This window comes from Monodon monoceros, unplaced genomic scaffold, assembly GCF_005190385.1.
Source record: "Monodon monoceros isolate NGI ecotype Baffin Bay Population unplaced genomic scaffold, NGI_Narwhal_1 Super_Scaffold_2, whole genome shotgun sequence".
Classification (NCBI taxonomy): domain Eukaryota; kingdom Metazoa; phylum Chordata; class Mammalia; order Artiodactyla; family Monodontidae; genus Monodon; species Monodon monoceros.
In genome coordinates this window covers 20833521-20857320 of record NW_021703776.1, presented here as the reverse complement: position 1 = coordinate 20857320, position 23800 = coordinate 20833521, and the positions used below count along the sequence as shown (strand labels likewise).

At 38.6% G+C, this 23800-nt stretch overlaps 2 protein-coding genes across 2 annotated transcripts in view; both read left to right on the top strand.

The window, feature by feature from the left end:
* The window catches only part of MAGI2 (membrane associated guanylate kinase, WW and PDZ domain containing 2), a 1340884-nt gene that overhangs the window by 1059753 nt on the left and 257331 nt on the right, over positions 1 to 23800 (top strand). The window lies entirely within an intron of this gene.
* LOC114901441 (putative Polycomb group protein ASXL2) lies at positions 3940 to 5933 on the top strand (the record flags this gene model as incomplete). Its single annotated transcript, XM_029233153.1, is given in 3 exon segments — positions 3940 to 4100; positions 4152 to 5263; positions 5266 to 5933. Coding segments are annotated over 3 exon segments (1941 nt in total), but the record flags the coding sequence as incomplete, so codon positions are not given.

Genomic DNA, 23800 nt, shown 5'->3' with positions numbered 1-23800 from the left:
GATGGATGGATGGATGGATGGATGGATGGATGGATGGATGGATGGATGGATGGATAGCAGCAATGAGAACCCAACTGAAGCTGTTTACATTAGTTTACAGTAAAGATAACCAGTGTGGTTTTGTGGAGCTCAGAATGGAGAGGGCAGAAAGTACACTAAAAGTCAACTACAGCTTGATCTCAAATAGCATCTGTTCTGTATGAAGTATTTTTCAGGTCACCTGGCCACCAGATTGAGACATAAAAATATGAAATATTCACCACACTGAAAGACTTGGTGACCAAATCAAGTTCCCTAGATGTTTGGGGATGAAATTAAGTATATTTAAAAACTGCTCTCTGAAAATTTTTCCTCTGTTTTAAGAATGGGATGAAGGCATTTACTAGAAAAATGAGAACTTTTGCATAGACTTCTGTGTTCAGCATCTGGATATAAAGTGGAAGACAGCTATGCTCACCACTGTACCACCAACACAGAGCTGGAGTTAATGCCTTAATGACTTGAACCCTGGACCATCACATTTAAAATGACTGATCCTCTATTTACTAAGCTACTCAGAACAGATGTTGTTTAAGGGTACAAACTTGCAATGATTAGTAAGTAAATCCTTGAGATCTAATGCAAGTATAGTGAATATAAACAGAAACATTGTATGATATTATCAAACTTTCCAAGAGACTAATTCCTACCTTACAAGAATTAATGAGAATTAATACATATAAAGTGATTAGTCCAGTGCCTGACCCAGTAAGTTTTAGTTATCGTCATCATCATCTTTGGTTATTTGTGATAAGCACACTTCCCAACTGAGATCAGGCAAAAAGCCATTCAAAAAGCAGGAAGTTGGACTTCCCTGGTGGCACAGTGGTTGAGAGTCCGCCTGCCGATGTAGGGGACGCGGGTTCGTGCCCCGGTCCGGGAAGATCCCACGTGCCGCGGAGCGGCTGGGCCCGTGAGCCATGGCCGCTGAGCCTGCGCGTCCGGAGCCTGTGCTCCGCAACGGGAGAGGCCACAACAGTGAGAGGCCCGCGCAAAAAAAAAAAAAAAAGCAGGAAGTTAAGTTTTGTTATTCTTTTCCAAGTGACTTTAGATAATATGCTTTTAGTGAAGAAAACCTGTAAATGCATAGCAGAACAGATAGAAGGTTTTGTAAGGCAGTTACTCCCAGGTTTGTGACATTTCCATGTAAAATATCTTTGCCATGTTCCCTGGGGAATTAATTCTTCTCTTGATGCTAAATCACAGCTCTGTATCCACTATTGTTTAAATGTGGAAAGTATAGAAAATAGCTTATTCATATCAACTTCCCCCTCCCCCATTTTTGATGTTTTTGATCAGTATTGATTTTCTACCTATGAATAAGCTTCATATTAATTACCTGTGCCACCACAGACTGTAAAGGACGTCTCCTAAGCTCTCTTGTTACACATATAAAAATTCATAGATAGGTACAACATGAAATTTCACATTATTTATGGTGTTACTTTCAGCCTTTTTTTCAATCAGAAGTCCCTAAACTTTTTGATCCTTGATTGTCTTTGGCAGTACGTATAGTGAAGCCTGTAGATCCTTCTCGGAATAATATTTCTAAATGCATAAAATAAAATATGAAACTATCTGTGATTTCTATGGGTAACAGAGTCATAGCGTCTGCTATGCTACTGTTGTTTGTTGCAAACATGTATTATTGAAAGAAATGCTATATTTCTGTTAGAAATAGCTGAAAATAAAGATGATTTTTTTTTCTCATCCCAGTCCACAGACCACTCTGATAAAGATCCCTGATGTAAAAGAAAAATTTGTCACTTTGTGATGAATATACTAAAGTGCAAAGTTGCTACCCTTTTTGATTAAATACTGTTGTTTTTATGTACCTTTGAATTGTATTAAATTTATTTTTGCTGTTTAAAATACTACACCCACATTATAGAAAAATAAGAAACCAGAATTAGAGGAATCACCTATAATACACCCACCTTTCATATTCCCTGTTAGCATTTTCATGTGCTTCTTTCCAATTATTTTGTAACTGCCATCATCATATTATGTATGTAATTTTGTATCCACTTAAAACTAAGCATTGTATCCTGAGCATTTTCCATGTTGTCCTACAATGTTTACAGCCACAGTTTTCATGATTATGTGATATTCTTATCTTACTTAGCCATACCGTCCCTATTAAATGGCAACATTTTTTGCTACTATGAATAACATTGTTTCATAATGGGTGCTACTGTGATAAATTTAACCACTTCATTAAGTGAGCAACCAATTAAAAGTTATGATATGTATTGAGGGTTTAGAACTTACCATACATTATTTTACTTTAATCATCACAGTGAGCCTTCTCTTTTTTGTTAGTAAGCTTTTTATTATTATTATTACTGTGACACAGTTTTAGATTTACGGAAAAATTGTGGAGATAGTTCCCATATACCCCACACTGAATTTTCCTTGCTGTTAACATCTTATTGTTAGTATGGCACATCTGGTACATTTTATAAGCCAATAGTGATACAGTATTATTAACTAAAGTCTATACTTTATTCACATTTCCTTAGTTTTTACCTCATGGTTTGTTTTGTTTTGTTTTCTCCTGTCCCAGGAAAGGAATGCCCTGGGTGGGTATCCAGGCTGCCACATCACCTTTAGTCATCATGCCATGCCCCCTTAGGCTCCTCTTGGCTGTGGTAGTTTTTAGACTTTCCTTATTTTTGAGGATCTTGACAGTTTTGAGGAATACTGGTCAGGTATTGTGTAGAATGTTCCTCAGTTGGGATTCGTCTGAGCTTTTTCTCATGGTTTTACTGGGGTTATGGATTTTTTTGAGAAAGACCACAGAAGTAAAACACCATTCTTATCATATCATATCAAAAGCAGATACTATCAGCGTGACATCACTTGTTGACATGAATCTTTATTACCTGGCTAATGTCTTGTTTGTCAGACTTCTCCACCATAAAAGTATTATTACCCCTTCTTTTCATCCTGCAGTCTTTCGAAAGAACTCATTTTGGGCACTGCACACTTACCAAATGGAGAGTCATGCTCTGCCACCTTACACAGCCATATACGTTATTTGTAATTCTTCTGCATAGGAGATTTGTCACAAGCCTCCTTTAATGGATGAGAAAACTAAGGTTGAGAGAGATTAAGGAGCTAGCCCAAGCTGCCTAGCCTTCCATGCTTATAACTGCCAGAGGTTACTTCCTCTCCTCCACGGCACTGGTAGAATAGTACTCCTTACCTAAATCTACCTCTCTGTGCTGTGCCACGTGAGCCCTTCCCATGCTGACTGGGCTGTTTGTGGCTGCTCAGCACCAACTCCTATACTGGCCCATTTGGGGAGGTAGGTATTCATTCTACAAATGTCATGTGTTCATTTGCAAATACCAACTTCCGTCTGATGTCTAAGCAAGTATTTCCAAAACCACCAGAAGTCACTCAATTTGGGAGAAGAAAGAGACAGACAAAAAAGACTGAAATGCTTCCTGATTTGATAAGTGCTATTCTGCGTATCTCAATTTATTGACTGAAAAAATATTTGTATGTAAAACACTATTCTAGGCACAAAGCATACCCCAGTAAATTAAATTAAGTCCCTGCTTCATGGAATATTTTAGTGAGAAAGCGAGAATATAAGGAAATAAATCCATCCTTAATAGTATATCAGACATGACCGTAGTGGCTGCCTGTACAGTAAGGACCCAATATGGCAGCGGCGGTAGCAGTGGTAACGGCAGCAGGAGGACCGGCCGCCCCATAGACCGCCCCCCGCGCACCACCCCGCCGCTTCCTCTAATGGGGTGCTCCTCCGGCCTGACTTCCCCTTTCTCCCATCTTTCCCGGCACCGCGGGAAAAACAGCGCAGGGCAGAGCAGGCAGGGAGGGTGGCCGCAGCCCGGACATGGGAGCCTCCCAGTCAGTTCAAGACCTGACATGAGGAAAAGGGGCCGTAGGAAGAAGGGCAGGACCTGGGCGGAGGCCGCCAAGACGGTCTTAGAAAAATATCCCAATACACCCATGAGTCATAAAGAAATTCTTCAAGTTATCCAGAGAGAAGGACTAAAAGAAATCAGACTCATATCAAAATCCTATCAGTGAGTGACAAGTGAACACAAGCTCAGGGCTCCCACTGATTCTGCATGAAGAAGTGGAACGTCCCTTCTTGCATGCCTGAATGCAAAGCTGCACACAAACTCCCGAGGTGAAGAGCGCATCTTCTCTAAGGTTCCAGGTAGAATGGGAGTGTATACTTTGAAGGAAGATGTGCCGGATGGGGTGAAAGAGCTATCAGAAGGTTCAGAAGAAAGCAGTGACGGTCAGTCAGATTCCCAGAGTTCTGAGAACAGCAGCAGCAGCAGTGATGGTGGCAGCAACAAGGAGGGAAAAAAGAGCAGGTGGAAAAGGGAAGTATCGTCTAGACTGTCACAACCATCCTCTCCTCGGTCAGGCTGCCCATCACCCACCATTCCAGCAGGTAAAGTCATTTCTCCGTCACAGGAGCACAGCAAGAAGGCACTAAAGCAGGCTCTAAAACAGCAACAGCAGAGGAAACAGCGGCAGCAGCAATGCAGGCCAAGCACGTCCATCTCCTCCAACCAGCACCGCTCTCTGAAGACTGTCAAAGCAGCCAGTGACTCTGTACCTGCCAAACCTGCGATATGGGAAGGAAAGCAGTCTGACGGACAGTCAAGCAGCCCTCAGAACTCCAACTCTAGCTTTTCTTCTTCAGTTAAAGTGGAAAATCCTTTGCTAGGCCTAGGAAAGAAGTCATTCCAGAGGTCTGACAGGCTTCACACGAGGCAAATGAAGAGGACTAAAGGTGCTGAAATTGATGTTGAGACACCAGACTCCATTCTGGTTAATACAAACCTACGAGCACTAATCCACAAACACACCTTTTCAGTCCTTCCTGGAGATTGCCAACAGCGACTGCTTCTACTACTTCCAGAGGTGGATCGACAGGTTGGTCCAGATGGTCTGATGAAGTTAAATGGCTCAGCCCTTAATAATGAGTTCTTCACTTCAGCAGCCCAAGGCTGGAAGGAAAGACTTTCAGAAGGTGAGTTTACACCTGAGATGCAGGTGAGAATTCGACAAGAGATCGAGAAGGAGAAAAATGTAGAGCCTTGGAAAGAACAATTCTTTGAAAGCTACTATGGTCAGAGTTCTGGCCTGAGCCTTGAAGATTCAAAGCAATTGACAGCTTCACCCAACGATCCCAAAGTAAAGAAAACCCCAGCTGAGCAACCAAAATCCATGCTTCAGAGGCCTCTCCTGTCAGTATGGTCTCAGTAATTCTCCAGTTAGTATCTAAAGAAGAAGTACTACAGCTGCCATCACCAGTCAGAAAAGAAGAGCATGAAAGCCAAGATAAGATGCAGCCAAAGTCCAAATCCCCAGAGCCCGTACTTTCCTCGGCTCCCAATACAGATGAGCTTAGCAGCGTTCCTCCCATCAAGTGCCCAAAGGATGAGGCTCTCTTGGAGCAAAAGCCCGTGGCCTCTGCTGAACAGAAGTCTGAGAAAGAGAATCATCTCACTACAACTTCAAGTTATAACAGAAATGAAAGCCAAGAAGCTTTAGTTACATCCCTGAGCAAACCCAAGAGCCCTGGGGTAGAAACAACAGTAGTGAAGCCCATAGTAGAAGCAGGTCTACAGGAGACCACTATGAAAGAGCCTACATCAACTCTGGCTGATCACAGCCCAGAAAGCCTCAAGAGGAAACCTCCTGTCACCCAAGAAGAGGTCCCTACAAGCTGGGAGAAAAGACCACGTGTCACTGAGAATGGCCAGCACCAACAGCCATTTCAAGTCTCCCCACAGCCCTTTCTCAGTAGAGGGGACAGGTTCCAGGTGCGGAAAGTACCACCTCTCAAGGTAAGAGAGCAGGAAGAATTGAAAAAGAAAGATGGTCTGAACACTAAGTTTTGGGGTGTACCTACTAATTTTTAAATATTTGTGGTATTTCTTAATGCAGAAGCAGTTGTGTATATTTGATATGCATGTAACTGTGGTCATACATGAGTAAAATGATTAAGAAACAGGCCTTTAGAACTGCATCCTTATATGTATACATATAGCTGATTCACTTTGTTCTACAGCAGAAACTAAGACAGCATTGTAAAGCAATTATATTCCAATTTTTAAAAATCATAAATAAAAAAAATAGTATATCAGTCAGAAGTGCTGTGACGACAAATAAAGCAGAATTAGGGAATAGAACACTCAAGGAAGGGCTGAGGTCAGGACATTTCAACAGAGACCTCAATGAAATGAGGCAAGGCATACCAGGCAGAAGGAACAGAAACCTCTAAGGGCCTCAGCATGCACTGTGCTCGGTCTGTTGAGGAAGAGCAAGGAGACCAGTGTAGCTGGGGGATATAAGTTAGGGTTATGGGGTTGGGGAGAGAGCAGAGGCTGGACATGGAGGACCTTGTGGGCCACAGTAAAGCTCCTGGATTTTGTTCTAAACATGATGAATAACCATTTAGCAGAAGAATAAAGTAATAAGATTTATATTTTTTAAACACTGATCTGGCTCCTGTGTTGAGAAGAGACTGTCAGCAGAAAAGGGAGAAGCAGAGAGACCAGTTAGGATACTACTAGAGTAGTCCAGAAAAGAGATCATGATTCCTGGGACTAGCGTAGCAGCAGTGGTGGTGGTGAGAGGAGGGTAGGTTAAGTACATACTTTGGAGGTAGCCATGGCTGGATAGATTTTTGGACCTTGAGAGTGAGAAAGGAGGAGAGATCAAAGATGGCTCTGAAGTTTTTGTCCTGGATGGTGGTTTCAATTACTGAGAATTGAAGACTCAGGGATAAGCAGTTTTATACATATTAAGTTTGAGATGACTTATGGGACCTTCTGATATTGAGTAAATAATTGAGCCTGAAGGTTTTAGGAGAGATTGTGCCTGGAGTTATAGATTTGGGGGAGAGTAATTGACATATGGGTGATGTTGAAATACACGGGATTGGATAAGATCATCTATGAAATAAGTAGAACAGAGAAGAGAAACAGTTGCAGAAAAAGGATACAGACGAGGACACTAGAAGGAACAGTCAGTAAGACTGAAAACCAGGAGAATGTGGTGTCCTGGAAACCAAGTAAAGGAATTTCTTGAGGGAGATAGTGATCAACCACGTGACATGATGCTAAAGAAGTTGAACAAGACCTCACACCTTCAGTGGTCATGTGAGATTCTCTTAACTTGGATAGAGGCTATCTTGCCTTCAACGGGTGAATACTGACACCAAATTTATAGTTTTCTTCCCTACATTGGCCTAAGAGACAAACAGAGGCACATATAGGGATGTATTCACATAGTCTAGTCGATCTTATGCTTATAGTCAAGGTACACAAGGACTTACAGATCAAAAGTGGAAGCAGCTGGGAAAAGAAATAACAAAGTTAGATTTATCAACATGATCTTTCTGATACTTTCTCTAACCAGCAGCATGGATACCATCCCTGAGCAATTGTTGCATTATTAAATAGCATGATCAACTGTACTTACATAAATATTAAAGTATTGTACAAAAACTAAAAGTCAGAGAGAGGGAATAGAGAGGTATAGGTAGAAAGGCAAAGTAACATGAGGGTTATTATTTTATCTTTGACAAAAGATATTCAACAGATAAAATGGCTGACTGCCTTCTTTAAAAATAATAGTGTATTCTACTGTAATGAGCTAGAATAGTTGAAAATACATATATCCCATGCAGAAATATTATCCCAGAGCCTTGTTTACTATAATGCAGTATTTGGAACAAAATATCCATTCATTGGTCTCAGTAATTAAAGTACCAAAAGAACTTCATTAAATTCAATTCAACCTTTTAAGTTTGATTACCATATAACCAAAGAGTGTAAGTTCCTTAATCAGAGGAACCATGCCTTATACTCCTTCTAATGCTTAGCATGGTACTGAGCACATAATAGAGGCTCAATAAATACATATTGGTTGGTTGGTTAGTTGGTTGGTTGGTTGATTGGTTGGTTGGTTGTTTGGTGGGCTGCCTGCTTGGTTGGTTAGCTGATTGATGGCATTGTGGCAAGATTTCAGTGCACACTAAGTTAAAAAGAGAAAGACTGTATTTGCTAAGTGTTTCCAAACTTGTCCTAAGATCTTATGCCTTAGGCAAAAAGTATTTCCAAATGTGAAGTTTATTCATCCAACAGACATTATTGGTTCCTTATAGTATTAGACTCTGATATGAAAATGAATATGAAACACAGTACAGAATTAAGAACTTTGGAGTTCCTAGGCATTGAAAAGATTATGGCCCTCATATGGAAATCAAAGTACAAATCATGCTAAATAATGAAACTAGGACGAGAACACCTGACAATGTTCCTATTTTTTCCTTGATGACGATTTTGATGCCCCCCTCCTTTCTTAGAATATATTAAAAATAAAATTCTTTCTCTTAAAATTCTATCTCCAAGGTACTATGCTTGTTCTATTGGTTAATTAAGCAATAATGGCACAGAATCTTCGCCCCTGGAAGTTCACAGTCTAGTGAGGGAAACACAAGTGTTAAAGTACAGTGTGGTAAGAATGATGCATAATTGAAATATTTACAACACACTAATAAAACATAGAGAAAATGACAAATATTGCCAGAGAATTAAAACATGGAACCTGGGAAAAGAGAAAGCATTAAAAAGAGAGATGTGTGTATTATCACAAAGAACTTAAACAGTACATAATTAATTTTGAATTAACATTATTCTGTTTATATTGATGTTTAATGGGAAAATATGAATAATGGATTAAATTTGGAGCAAGGCATGATTTTATTATTTAAACATTATTTTTCGTGTAGCCTATTATTACATTGTAATGTTAAATTTATGTACTGAATTTTCCTGTCTCATGGTAGAAGGATTCCCACTGAAATTATCCATCTCATGAAATGAACAAAGCATTGTTGGATTTACAGTCCTGGCACTGTTTCCTCTTCTGTTTATTTAGTGGCTTCATTTATTTAGGACAATAAACCCCCACTGAAAATTAAGCCACTTGGATTTATTTTGCACATTTATTTTAAGGAAAGGAAGATAGTATTTATAGTAGTTTCTTCTCTTTCTTGTATCTAAATGATAATTTGGATACCTTTGTTAAGTCTAGAGCACATCCTGATAGCAAGATGTTTTATACAACTCACCTCAAATCTGCAAACTGTGAAAATACTGTAGATTACCGATGCTTTTTTGATGCTGAATCTATCAAAATTGTCAATTAGTAGTCACTCTACTTAAGATAGATTAGCTTCTATGTTATATAACAAAACATAACAGTCACGCATGCGCACACACACACACACACACACACAACATTCTCTGTAAAAAATAAAATAACACTTTTAAATGATTGCTGTGAAACCAAAATTACTATTCTAGCCTGTATGATTAACAGGAAGAAGCTATATAGCTGTAGTGTACATTACAATCCTGCCTTATAGGCTTAGGAAATATATTGGTGAAAGTTCATTCAGGTTACTTTTGAGAACTACTTTAATTTGTTACTAGTCATTTATGCAGGTTCCCTTTATGACTTAGAAATACAAATTTTTGAAAGCTAAAACTTCTCATTGCTGTTTTAACCACGCCCTGTCATGCTGCCTGTAAAATATGGTAGGCTTGACCTCAAGTCTTAGAGATTGTCTGTTCCAGCCCCTTCATCCTTTCTTGGTCTACTTGATATGCTTCTCCTCCATTAGACCCAATATTTCTACTAGGTGCTGACTAGACACTCCACCTTGCAAACGCCGTACATTCACCCTGCCCCTCTCCACAACAACTCTGCTTCCTGAATTCTCAGTCTAGCCTAATAGCATGATTGTGGACCCCATTTCTCAAACTAGAACCTAAACATTGGTTCCCAAAACTTCTCCTTCTGTCTTAACTCCATATTCAATAAGCTTTGATAATTCCTCTTCAGAAAACTGCTTCTTTTCTTAGCTTGGTTCAGGACCTCATTGTCTGTTACCTCAGTCAATGCACTAGCCATTCTAAGCTGCAGTCAAACCCTAACTTTACCTGAAGACTTATCTTTAAAATAAGCTGATCACGCCACTTCCCTCATATAAATCTCTCAGGATTTATGAAACAGACAAAACAATTCCTTAGCTTGGAATACAGTATCTTCCACTCTAAAGTCCCAGTGTACCGTTGCAGCCTTATATGGCAGTAATTTCATTCCACCTACATTGAACTCTCTTAGCTTCCCTTTCATGAAACCTGTCTACTTGGGTATAAAACCCACATGAGCTCTGATGTTCATGAATTGTGCCTGCTCCTTTCATTTTTATAAAATTTTTATTTCTTTAATTTTTATAAAATTTATTTATTTATTTTTGGCTGTGTTGGGTCTTCATTGCTGTACGTGGGCTTTCTCTAGTTGCGGCGAGCAGGGGCTTCTCTTCATTGCGGTGGCTTCTCTTGTTGCGGAGCACGGACTATAGGTGCCTGGGCTTCAGTAGTTGTGGCGCAGGGGCTTAAGCGGCTCCGTGGCATGTTGGATCTTCCCAGACCAGGGCTCAAACCCACGTCCCCTGCATCGGCAGGTGGATTCTTAACCACTGCACCGCCAGGGAAGTCTCCCTGCTACTTATTCTAAACCAGTTATGTCAACAATTTCATACTTCTCTTCATCACCAATTCCTGATTGCATTTCTTCCTGACCCCATGATTCTTATTCTAGTTCCCTCCTCATCTTCTTGCTCCTTTAGAACCAGTTCTTGGTTCTTCTCCATCTCTGAGCTCTGGCTTCTCACCTTCCTCTTGGCCATTTCAGCATATTGCTTTCCTATAAATACTTCCCCTAGAACTCCCAGGGTGCTTCACCTCAACACAGATTTTCATAATAGTCATCATCTCCCAATTTACACTAATCCTGCAAGTGAAACCCAGACCACGCCTTGACTTTGCACCAGGTAGAAAGAATGCCTCGCCTCGGAATTCCTATCCCTCTGCCAGATTCCTTCTCTTTGCCAGATTCCTATTAATGACACAGCAACATGGCAATTCTACTATGACACCTTCCCTGAATTCTTGAGATAGTAATTTGCAACCTTCCTTATATACTCCCAAGATATCTCATCATATATTCTATATAACACCTACCCTTTTCTATTGTAAAATATCTGGCTCCCTAGTAGATGTTAAACTTCTTGTGGACAAGGATAATATCTTAATGAAACATGGATATTTCAAATCTCCCTTAAATCCTTTTCAAATATGGGGATAGAGAGGGAGGAAGAAAGAGGGAGAGAAAAAGAAGAAATTGTATTCCTTTTAGTGTACAGAGTGGCTTTCATTTTTTTTTTTTACCTTGACCACGATAAGCAATACATGTTACACCAAGAACTCAGTACAGTCACACACATATGCAGATGTACATATACACACACAAAAAAACTGATATAAAAAGTTTCAGAGTACTTAGTTTACTAATGCAGTGCACTATATTCCATTATTTTTAACATTCATGTTGACTACTAAATTGATTTTGAGAGCAACAGTGTATTGGAATTACTTAGGGGTCTTTTAAAAAAAATGGATCCATGCTCGAGTTCCAGCCCCAGAAATTCTGATTTAGTTGTCATGAGTTGTGACCTAGACTTAGAAATTTTTAACAGCTGTCCAGTATTTCTAATCTGCAAGCTAGGGAGTGGACTGCAGAACTGGAACCTTGCTACTCAGACTATGACCCATGAACCTGAGAGTTTGTCAGAAATGCAGAATCTTGGACTTCACTGATCAGATGTCCTGATCAGAAACTGCATTTTATCTTAAGTCTTATAAAGATTATTTTAAATAGTACTGTATGTATTTAAGGTGTACAATATGATGTTCTGTAATATATATATAAACAATTCAAGTCATATATATAACTATATATATATATATGAATGGATTACTACAGTCAAGCTAATTAACATATTCTCCCACATAGTAACCTTTTTTTTTGGTTGCTTAGAATTTCCAGTATTTTTTAAAAGTACTTGAAATTTAAGGTCAACATTTTACTAAAGTATGGCTACTCTGGAGATGGAGCATATTTTAACAATAAAAACAACATACATTTGATTTGGCAGTGTGGCATAAAAGAAAAAAGCTTATTTAAGGCTTGATATAGTTTTGGCTGATAGTAATAATACAATTTAAATTTTAAAAGGAGATATTTTTGTCTTTAAAAAATGCACCATTGGGGCTTCCCTGGTGGCGCAGTGGTTGGGAGTCCGCCTGACGATGCAGGGGACGTGGGTTCGTGCCCCGGTCCGGGAAGATCCCACATGCCGCGGAGCGGCTGGGCCTGTGAGCCATGGCCGCTGAGCCTGCGCGTCGGAGCCTGTGCTCCGCAACAGGAGAGGCCACAGCAGTGAGAGGCCCGCGTACCGCAAAAAAAAAAAAAAAAAATGCACCATGTTCCACACTTACTTTTAAATTGACATAAAATTTATATAGAGTGAAATGCACATAACTAGAATGTACAGTTTGATCTGTCTAAAGACATATACCCATATGAGGCCACCAAAGTCAAGATATTAAATATTTTCCTCCTCCCAGTGTTCTGTGTCCCTGTACAAGCAATCTGCATCCCACATAGGCAAATTGTGCTCTTCGATCACCATAGATTAGGTTTGCCTGGTCTGGAAGGAACTTCCCGTCAATGGAGTCTAAATTTATAAATGTATCTATATTGCTGTACATATCAGCAATTTATCATTTCATATTTCTGAATAATATTCCATCACATGACTGTGCCTCAGTCTGTATATTATGAATATAGCTGTTATAAACATTCTTGTCCATGTACAAAAGAAAAGAACAAAAAAAGACACTGCATTTTAACAAGCTCCCCAAGTGATTTGTAAGCACATTAAAGTTTAGGAGGCAGTGTTCGGCTTAGAAGACAGGAAGTCACTTAAACATAACGGTTAGAAGTACAGGCTGTGAGTAACCATGGGCAAGGTACTCACCTCTCCATGCTTCAGTTTCCCCATCTCCCAAACAAGTACATAACAGTATTATTTCCAGTAACAGTGACAGTATCCTCTCCATAGGGTTTCTGTGAGGATGAAATCAGATAATTTATATTAAAGGTTCTTCACAAAGCCTGGCACATAGCTGGGCACATAACATGAATAAAATAAGCATCATCTATTTGTATTATCCCCAGTGCCAGCAAAATGACTGGCAGATAGTATGCATTCAAAAGTTGCGCTCTTCACTTACTGAAATGGAGACTCAGAGAGGCAAAATAATTCACTAAAGTTTTGTAACTTGTTGACCAAAAATCTAGGAATACAAAGGAGTTCTAAGAATAGACCTAGATTTCTTTCAATGCCTCATCCAGTCTGTTGGCCCTGTGGCTAACAGTTTCTAATTTATAAGGTTTTGGTACTTATTGGAGTGCAAGTTTCACTAAACATCTCTGTGTAGTTTCATGTGCTGAAACAGTGGTTTCAGTGAGTTTATTTTGCCCTGGCTCATAAAAGCTATTTTGGAAATTGTCAGAGTTACTTGCAGGCTATTAAGCCATTTAGAGGGTCCACAGCCAGTTGGCCAAAACATGTTTATCCTCCGGCATCTGCCCATATCTATCAGAATTTAAACTGTAAAGTGTGCTTTTTAAAATTGTAAATCATTTTAATCTTAGTGTGTATTTTCTACACTTATTTTGGAGTGTAATTCAGAACATGATTTTGCCCAGAGAATTTCCTGGCCATTAGCTTAAGCAGTAACAGTTTTTGGGGGGAGGTAGGTCCCTTAATTAATGGACACACCAGTGGTTGATTCTGCTCCCATTTTGATGATGAGCTGCCAAATTTCTCCAGTGATAACCAAACCACAATTGGAGTGAAAGTAGAACTCATGTACTCAGCTAGTGATCTGCTCCATAGCTCAGGGAACTTTTTATTCCCTTTTGCCTGAAAAATCATGTTTGAATCAACTGGGGAAAGAATACATGAAGAGAATATTACTACTTCAGAAGATCAGCCAGATACTGATAAATACATTTTATTGACTTCTGGCCAAATAAACATGACCAGCTTCTCCAGACAGAAAACGCAGGATTCTCAGAAGATGAGCTGCACTTTGCTTCGCCCAATCAGGGATGGAGGGGAGCAGAGAGAAGGGGACACAGGAATAAAGGTGTATTTGTCAAAAGTTCCCATGGATAGAGCAGCCTAGATTGGATAGCAACTTAAGAATAAAACTGCACAGTTCTCTAATTATTTTAAAATAGAATTGGCTATTTTTCAGTTTTAAAATGTCAAAAGAGAACTAGAAATTGGCTCTTCAAAAGTACATTTAGTTGGCAAGAGAGTCCTGGCTGAATATCAGGCTTAAAACTGCAGCAGCCAGGTGAATTATATCCTAAATTAAATGACCCTCAGGGCATCTTAGCTGCAGCTAGGACCTGAAGAAGAGAGAAGCCAGGTAGGAACCAATGAACCTAAACTGATAGGCATGAGCCAGCAGAAAGGAGCCTGACCCATGGTCCCTTGTGCAGATCCCTCTGAGTGGGGAGAAAGTCATAGTGTCTGTGTCTGTGTGTGTGTGTGTTTGCGCGCATGCACTGGCTCATGTGCGCGCCTGTACCCGTGTCCAGAGTGTTCCCTCCCATTGATGCTACAGTTATAGTTTAAGTGAATACAGACACAGTGCAGAAAAAATTCTTGCTCTATTGGTTCCAAGGGCAGGAGCTGTCATTAACTGAAAGAGACAGTGCTTAACTACTATCAATAAGGAGATTGAAAACTGAAAAGCCTAAGACTCACCTCACAAAGGGCACATGAAGGAGTCATCAAACCCAACAGCAGTTTGACTGTCATCAAACCCAACAGCAGTCCAGCTGAAAAATGGTGAGTTTGCAGTCTTCAGAGTTGCTTCTGGGAGAGCTGACAATTTCAGCTGGAAGCAGAGTGCTCTCTAGGGTAGGGCAAAGTGTAGTAATGCCCAGGATAGTGTGGGAGATTTGGAAGAGCTCCATGATGCTGCAGGAGTAGGTAGTAGATGTGATTTTTAGCAGCTATCTCCTTTGGGGAGAAGAAAATTCCTCCTTTAGTTAAACCCAAGGCTCATTGCTCTATGACCCACCCACAAATACCCCCTTCACAAAAACAAATTTGTGGGTACTGAGGGAGGTGGTGGTTAATGGTAGACACCAAATATGTATACATCTACTTTAAATCCAGGAAAGAATAGGGAAGAGCCACTGAACTTCAGCTTTTCCAGTTTATAACATATTTTCTATAAGAGACGTGCAAAATGCAGGAATCTGTTTCAGATTTCCTAAGAGGATCATCCTACCTGAGTTCAAATATATCTGACGATGAGGAAGTGAAGGGCGAAAGGAAATGTGTATTTATTTAATGCTCACTATGTGCCAACATATAAAATGTTGTTTAATCCTCCTAAGAGTCTTATGAGATATAGGTATTATTATCTCCATTTAAACAGGTTAAATTCGATTGAGACATTAAATAAGTTCCAAGGACACCCAGCAGTTAAGTGGTGGAACCAGGTATGTAGGACTCTTAATTCCATTCCTTAAAGCCTTGCCACACCTGCGGACAGTCATGGACCACAATAATGGCATCTCTGGAGCTTGTTAGAAATACAGAATCTCAAGTCCCACCCCAGACCGACTGGATCAAGAATTGCTTTTTAACAATTTTTAGCAGGTGATTTATAGGCACATTAAAGTTGGGAAGCATTGCTCTAAAGCTCTGAAACCCATTGTCTTCCCACCACTCCCTAAGTGAGATGGTTCGCCCCATTATGGCAGAGTCATAACTATTAAAGGGTCTTCCTTAACTTGAATCAAAGTCTCTTTCCTGGTAACCTATACCTGACATCCTTCAGGGAGTCAACAGGTGTCATTTTTTTGTATTTCATTTTCATTTTCTAAAATCTAAACTCAACTCTTAGCACCTATTAAATTTCATCTGCTGGTTTCAGTCTATTTTCAGTCTAAGATCCTTTTGAATCCTGATTCATTCCTCCCAGATTTATAATTTATATATCTAATGGGCATACTTTCTTGTTATTCATATGATCTATTGGTATTTTTTAAAATTCTGTATATACATACACGTACATTAAATGCAGTTACTCATAGAGTCCGATGGCATGGTGACATTAATCCATTTATGAATTTATGTGGGTTCTGCTATTCAAAAAACTATAAATGGTGGTTGCCAGGAACTGGGGGGAGGGTGAAAAGGGGAGGTATTAGAGCATACAAAGTTTCAGTTAATACAAGATAAATAAATCCTAGAGATCTACTGTAGAGCATAGAGCCTATAGGTAACAATGCTATGTTGAATCCTTTAAAATTTACTAAAAGAATAGAACTTATGGTAAATGTCCCTATCACAAAATAATAATAAATAATTTTCTGTACATAAGAATAATAAATAAAGAGGAAACTTCTGGAGATGATGGATATGGATTATGGCATAGTGATGATGGATTATGGCATAGTGATGATGGAGGTGATGGGTTCACAGGTGTACACATCTCCAAACTCATCAAGTTGTATACATTAAATATGTAAAGCTCTTTGTATGTCAATCATACCTCAGTAAAGTAGTTTAAGAAAAACTATAAATTATCAGAGGTATTTTCCACGTCATATTTCTCTAACTTACCTCCATCAAGAGCTTTTTGTTAAATGTCTTGCTAAACTCAAAATGCTCTATGTCTATGGAACTGTTCTAATAACCTTATAGCATAGAGGAAATAAGGTTAACTAAGATTGATTAATTTTTAGTCATCCCATGTTGGCTTCTAGTAATTATTCATTTCTTTTCAAAGTGCTCATGAATAACTTTTCTAACACGGTTCTAAAAGGGTAACAAATGTTATTTACCTGTTCGCAGTTTCTAGAAACATTTTCTCCTTTTTAAAAATGGGCCACCTGCCTGGCTTTCATGTTCCAAGATTTCTTCCATTCATTCTCATTTCTTAAAGAATTCGCACTGTGAGTTCTTTCAAGAGTTTAAACCTGGAATACTTGGAATCAGAAGATGTGGGTCTAGTACAGGCTTAATTGCTTAAACAACAGGCTTAATTGCTTTGAGCAACAATCACTTCATCTTTTCTATACAATAGACACAATCATCTTCCCGATAAGAGCTGGTATGTGGGAAAGTATTATATAAACTATGAATTGTGTATAGTACTATTGATAGTATTTGAAAAACTTTAGAATATAATCAGTATCCTAGAAATGTAAAACTCATTTCGTGGTTGATACTCTCTTACTTTAATATACCCTGTCCTAGTTCTGATACCACCTGGAGCCTTCATGCCAGATTCTTTCCAGAGGCCAATGAAGCAATGCTACTTATCTTGCCATGACCTTCCTTTACGTCAAAGGTTGGCAAACTATGACACATGGACAAATTTGGTCCACTGCCTGTTTTTGTAAATAAAGTTTTATTGGAACAGTCAAACACATTCCTTTCCACGTTGTCTATAACTAGTTTTGTGCTAGAGTGGCAGAGCTGAGTAGTTGCTACAGAGACATATAGCCCATTAAACAAAAGATACTGTCTGGCCACTTCCAGAAAAAGTTTGCTGACCCCTGCCTTAGACTATAAGCTTTAGAAAAGGAAGACTGTGGATATATAATTTTCTGTGCACAATTCCTACTTCAGCTCTGTGCTTGATTAGGTAGGAAATAAATTCATTTTTAAATAATTCCTTTAACAGAATTTTGTGACCTAAATGAAATCTTATTCTAAAACGGTGCAAAAGGATTTGATAAAGCTGGATTAGGATATTTAGCTAGAAAATCCTGTTGATTTCGAACCGTGTTGATCTAAAAAAAAAAAAACAAAAAAAGGCGAATCCATAATGCTTCTGTTTATTTTCAACCTTAATAAGTCCCAGATATTAAACAAAAATGTATCTTTTATGATTTGATGCTCATGTCAAACTGAGCATCAAATCCCATTGCCTGGCAAAGTACATATTAGTGGAAATAATGTAGCAGGTTAGGCTGAATCCCAGCTTTAACGTAAGATATGCTCTGGATTTTCTTTTAAAATAATTTTTCTAGCCAATGTGTTTTCATAATATTTGAAGATTCTAAAATTTAAGTACAGAGAAAAAGTTATCCGAAATTAAGAGTCTCGAGAGTCAAACTCTGAAACCACTTTGTTTTCTGGGCCTTTTTCAATAAAGAATTTCAGGACAAAGTACATGTTATTCTGTACGACGGTCTGTTAATTGTTTCCAAGAGAATAATAACAAGCTGTCCTTGAAAAGAATGGCTGGCAGTGGAATTAGTTCTAGAGACTTTCAGATAGCATTTGCCAAGAAGCAAGGTCAGTCCGATAATATGTCAAACACATCCTTTATAACCTGAAGAAATAAAATATACCTATAAATTATGAAGTGCATGGTGGCTGAGTAGCCTGACCACTGTTTTTAAATGTTCTCATTAGCATTTAATGTCTATAATAAATGACTAAATTTTGTGCTTCTCTGAAAGGATATTTTAAAATTCATGAAAGCAATACCCTCCAGATTGCATGGGAGCGAACAACTACGAAATTCTTCTGTAGAATCATGATCTAGCTTGAGTTGCACTCAGATAACCAATTAAATCATGTCTCAGAGTCTTCTATAGAATACATGGCTATTCCAAAGTGGTTATTGCTATAATTTGTAGTATCTGTAATTGGCCTAAAAACAATAAATCTGTTCCAGCAGAGTAACCCCACAGACTTCAGTTAAAGTGAACATAAATAGGGGAAATTGATGAAAAGTATACCCTTTTCTGAATGCTAAAACTGAAGAATAATTATTTTTTACCTTTCACCTAAAAATAACCAGGTGCTTAACCCAGCATTAAATAAATGTCTTAATGCCACAGTGCAATAAATGTTTAACATTTAACAGATGAATAAACTAAGATTGTATCTAAAACAGAGAACAAGAGAAGAATTTAAATACAAATACACACACACAGTATACAGCATGGTGTGTCACTTGCCTACAGAGCAGTAGACTTATGCATACTAGTTTGTCTACTCGGGGTGGCTTAAAACAGCCCCTGGGGAAATGTTTTTAGACTATATCTAATCTAAATTATTCAGACATAAGCTGCATCTCTATGTGTTTAACTGAGAGATCTGATGCCACAATGTGAGTCAATAGGAGATATAACCCCAGGACTAATTAATTGTGATTAAAATCAAAGCATGTGATTTTATGCAAGATTTATGCTGCATTAAATAAGTAAAGGAGGGAAAATTTGTGTGAAACCGCCTCCCCTGTCACATATCCCCTGCCCCAGTCACTGACCACCACTCTAATCTTCATTTTGCTTCAATAAGTTTAATAACTGAATTTAAATAGATAGCACTGTGTAGTGTCAGAAATAGGAGATCAGAACTACTCTTTTCAGTTAACTTTGAGCTTTGATCTCTATATCAGTGTTCTCCAGAGAAACGGAACTGGTAGGAATTCGCTTACGAAAATCTTGGTGCCTCACAAATTGGAAATCCTTAGGGCAGTCGGGCAGGCTTCAAACTCTGGGACAGGAGCTGATTCTTCAGTCTTGAGACAGAATGTTTTTTCCCTCAGGGAAACCTCAGTTTTGCTCATAAAGCTTTTCAGTTGATTGGATGATGGCCACCCAAATTATCAAGGATTATCTCCTTTACTTAAAGTCAGCTGATTATAGATGTTGACCACATCTACAAAATCAATGCCAAGATTAGTGTTTAACTGAATAACTGAGTACGATAGCCTAGCCAAGTTGAAACAAAGCTATCATAGTCTCCTTATGAAAAGAAAAAAATCTTCCACATCTGTGTTTGAGTAGTAATCTCTTCTTTAGTTTGTATTCATTAAGAGAGTTTATAAAAATCATGTAGATCCAGATATACAAAACCCAAGATGAGGAGTTTGGACAATTGAAATATTTGAATGACAAGCTTTGCTTGTCTGAATTAGTGGGGCAGACAACCTCAGTGCACTAGACATCGTTTCTCTGCTAGTCCCAAACCTGGCCTTGAGGAACAGCAGTGCCATGAAACCACCAGCTAATTAACGGCATGCTGTGTGATGACAGCATGGAAAACTGAGAATTTTTTTTTTTTTTTTTTTGCCGTACGCGGGCCCCTCACTGTTGTGACCTCTCCCGTTGTGGAGCACAGGCTCCGGACGCACAGGCTTAGCGGCCATGGCTCACGGGCCCAGCCGCTCCGCGGCACGTGGGATCTTCCCGGACCGGGGCACGAACCCGTGTCCCCTGCATCGGCAGGCGGACTCTCAACCACTGCGCCACCGGGGAAGCCCCTGAGAAATCTTTAAATGCAAGATTTTCGGGGGGGAGGCTATAATTTCCCATCACTGCCCTGCTCCCCAAGATAACCATCTCTCATCCTACTTTGCTGAGATTATGAATCAAGTTTCCTCATAAATGAAGGTGAAGGTAAAATTTTATTATTGCTTGCACTCTACTTTTTTTCCCCTCTAGAGTCAGAAAAAAAGAGGATATTCTTTCTTCATTCTGAAGCTAACATTCTACCTGAACTTTCAAATTCACATCCTCTGATCTTTATCTTAAGTTTCTCTTTTCCACTTTTTCCTCCTCTTTTCTCTGCCAGATGCTTTCTCCTTTTAGTTACTTTTCTATGTATTTCCTGCCTTTCCCTACCAGACTTCTTAGTAGTAGGTAGGCAACCACTGCATCCATTTTCTCAGCACTCCCTCTCTCTCCAATTTCCTATACTATTATTTCTACCCTCAGTAGCCTACTGAAATGAAACTTGGAAATGTCTTTAGGGTTCGCCCACTTGGTGAAATCAATGGCCACTTCTGACTTTCTCTCCTTCACTGGCTTCTCTTCCCTGGGAGTACCCCTCCCTAGCTAATACCCGTTTCCCAAAACGTTTTGCACCTTTGGACAGCTCTTCTTTGGCTAGCTCATGCTTTCTTAAAATGTTGCCTGGCTACTAATTTTTGCATTCAACAAATATTCTTGAGCTCTTACTCTGTGCCATTACTGTACTGGGTGCCAACTAGGTAAATGAGAAATAAGGATAGCTATCTTCTGCATTACTCCAAAGAAAAGGGGTAAACATTTTCTGGTTTTTAATGTTGTTTTGTATTGTGTTTTTAAGAGCACCGGTTATTTTTAATATTTCACTGAAATACTGAGAAGGAATCATGTACTTATCCATGATAAATATATGCTAGTTTTCTTTGCTAGTTTGAGATATAGTTCATAATATTTTAAGGTTCGGGACTATGTCTTACTCATCTTTGAATCTTCTGGGCCCTTTACAGAGCACATGATAGGGACCCCTAAATATCTATTAAATGGATATTAAAACAACAGAATTATTGTATGGTGCATCAAAATACGTCAACCTAATGTGGGTTACACTGGTTGCTTCCTGCTGATTAAAAACTCTAAGTAGTTAAATTGGTGAAAATAGAACTAATTAATTACTCCTTAATAAAAACTTGAGGTTGAAAAATCATTTTAAATAGAAAATCCATAGAGAAATAAGAAAAGAATCTGAGAGTGAAAGCTTAGGACCTAGGCCTCTATAGTAATTACTCCAAACTTAGTATCTCTAGCCCCTTACCTCTGTGTCTGCAAGTGCCCCTCCCCCTTTCGCTAGAATTTACCAAGAATAAATCAATATTTATCTTCTCTCCTACAGTAATGTTTCACCCACACCAATAACATGATCATTTTCACATATTATGAGGTTAGCATGTTCCTCGATATTGAAAATAAAGACATTATTGTATATTTTGTATACATAGGCTATACAAGATAGGTCATAACTACAGTTATCTTTTCCATGTATTGATTCAGTCAATCACAGTAAAGTTGCTATTAATATTAGTAAGTATCAGTGTGTTTTTTCTGATTTAAAAAAAGTAAAAGTTCATGAGAAAAATTAGGCTGAATAAAGAAAAATATTTAAATTAAGTGAAATAGATACTGAAGTTTATTTCAGTATTCCCTTTGTTTTTGCAAAAAACACAAAAGTCTGCCTCTTAGCTCTAATCCTTTCTTCACAAAACAGGTAGATGCCTTGTCATATTTAAAATGATAATTGCATGTTTAGTAGGTGAATAAATTTAAGAACCTGCAATCAAACCTATAGGGAAAGAGAATGAAACTAAGACAAAAGTTAGATAAAGGCATTTTGTGGCATAAAATATTTGATATAGTTTCAATTTCCTATCCTTTCAGAGCTAAGTCTGAATTTTAATTAATTGTTTTCCAATATACTGACTCAAGTATTTTATGCTGAAGGAATTACTGAAAAATTGGCTAGCAAACTTTTGATGTAGTAATAAATATTTATGATCTGATGACTATATTTTTATATTATTCATTGGGTAAATCCTTAGATCTCTTGCTTCCATAGGCCAGTAATTAGGGATGTGAAGTGTGACATTATGCTGTCTCTGTGCCAGTTTCATGAGTAGAATTCATAATGGAATGGGTAACAATCACATCATTGATTATTGTTTACGTAGAAAAGTTAGCGTGTCTGTGTAACTAATATTGGAAATAGAGCATACCAAAAAAAAAAAAAGATACTACATAGCTGTTTCAAATATTCTAGACATTCTAAGGAAACTGATTCCCTTACAGTTAGCTAATGAGCTAATTGGCCTTCCATATTTGGGTCCATTAAAATTATCCACCCTGATTTCAGTTAAATGGGATACACAATCCTCTTCCTAGTAGTTCTTCTGCCTTCTAGAATTCATGCAAGGCAAACTTTCAAAGCGTAAGCATCTTATAAAATACCTTAAAATAATTTTCATTCTTTTCTTTCTTGGACTTATTAGATGTTTATGACCTCAAAGTTGCATCCCCAGTGACTCTTCTTTGGTAGCTTATCATTTTGTCTTTGTTTTTATTTGCTCCCTTTAACACTTAGGTAAGCTGACGAGCCTACTTAAATATAGGTAATTCTGTCACTGGGTGATTTGTGAGTAAAAACAAGACTTACATCACGATAAAATATCATGTATGTTTCCATTATGCCAAAATATCTATTCAATTCAGGTGGTCAAAAATGTGAAGTGAGGGCTTCCCTGGTGGCACAGTGGTTGAGAGTCCGCCTGCCGATGTAGGGGACATGGGTTCGTGCCCCGGTCCGGGAAGATCCCACATGCCGTGGAGCAGCTGGGCCCGTGAGCCATGGACGCTGAGCCTGCGTGTCCGGAGCCTGTGCTCCGCAATGGGAGAGGCCACAACAGTGAGAGGCCTGCGTACCACAAAAAAAAAAAAAAAAAAAAAAAAAAAAATAGTGAAGTGAAGGTAAACAGAATTTCAAATGATTAACTGTACTCTGTGTCTTAAGAAGTGCCAAGTAAATAGATGAAATGAATCATGGAATTTCATAAACTTATATAATGAAACATCCATGTAGTTAGAAGACAATCCTAAAAGTAACCCCAAACACACTAGAGATAAGGCAGCTCTGCCACTTTGCAAATGTGAGACTTGGCTTCTCTAAGCCATGATCACTTCTATAAAATGGGGCAGTATATTCTCCATCAGGTTCTTTCAAGGATTATAGAGATTAAATCTCTGAAGTGCTTGGCAGAGTTCTTGGCATACAGTTTTATCATTCGTAGCACATAAATAATAGCTATTGTTATTAGCCAATTTGGTCCTCGTCCTGTGACATCCAACAGTGTTTGTATTCAGTAGAAAAGATTTAATAGACTGTTTTGCATTATCTAAACCAGAAAAAATCAAGAGACTATGAAAA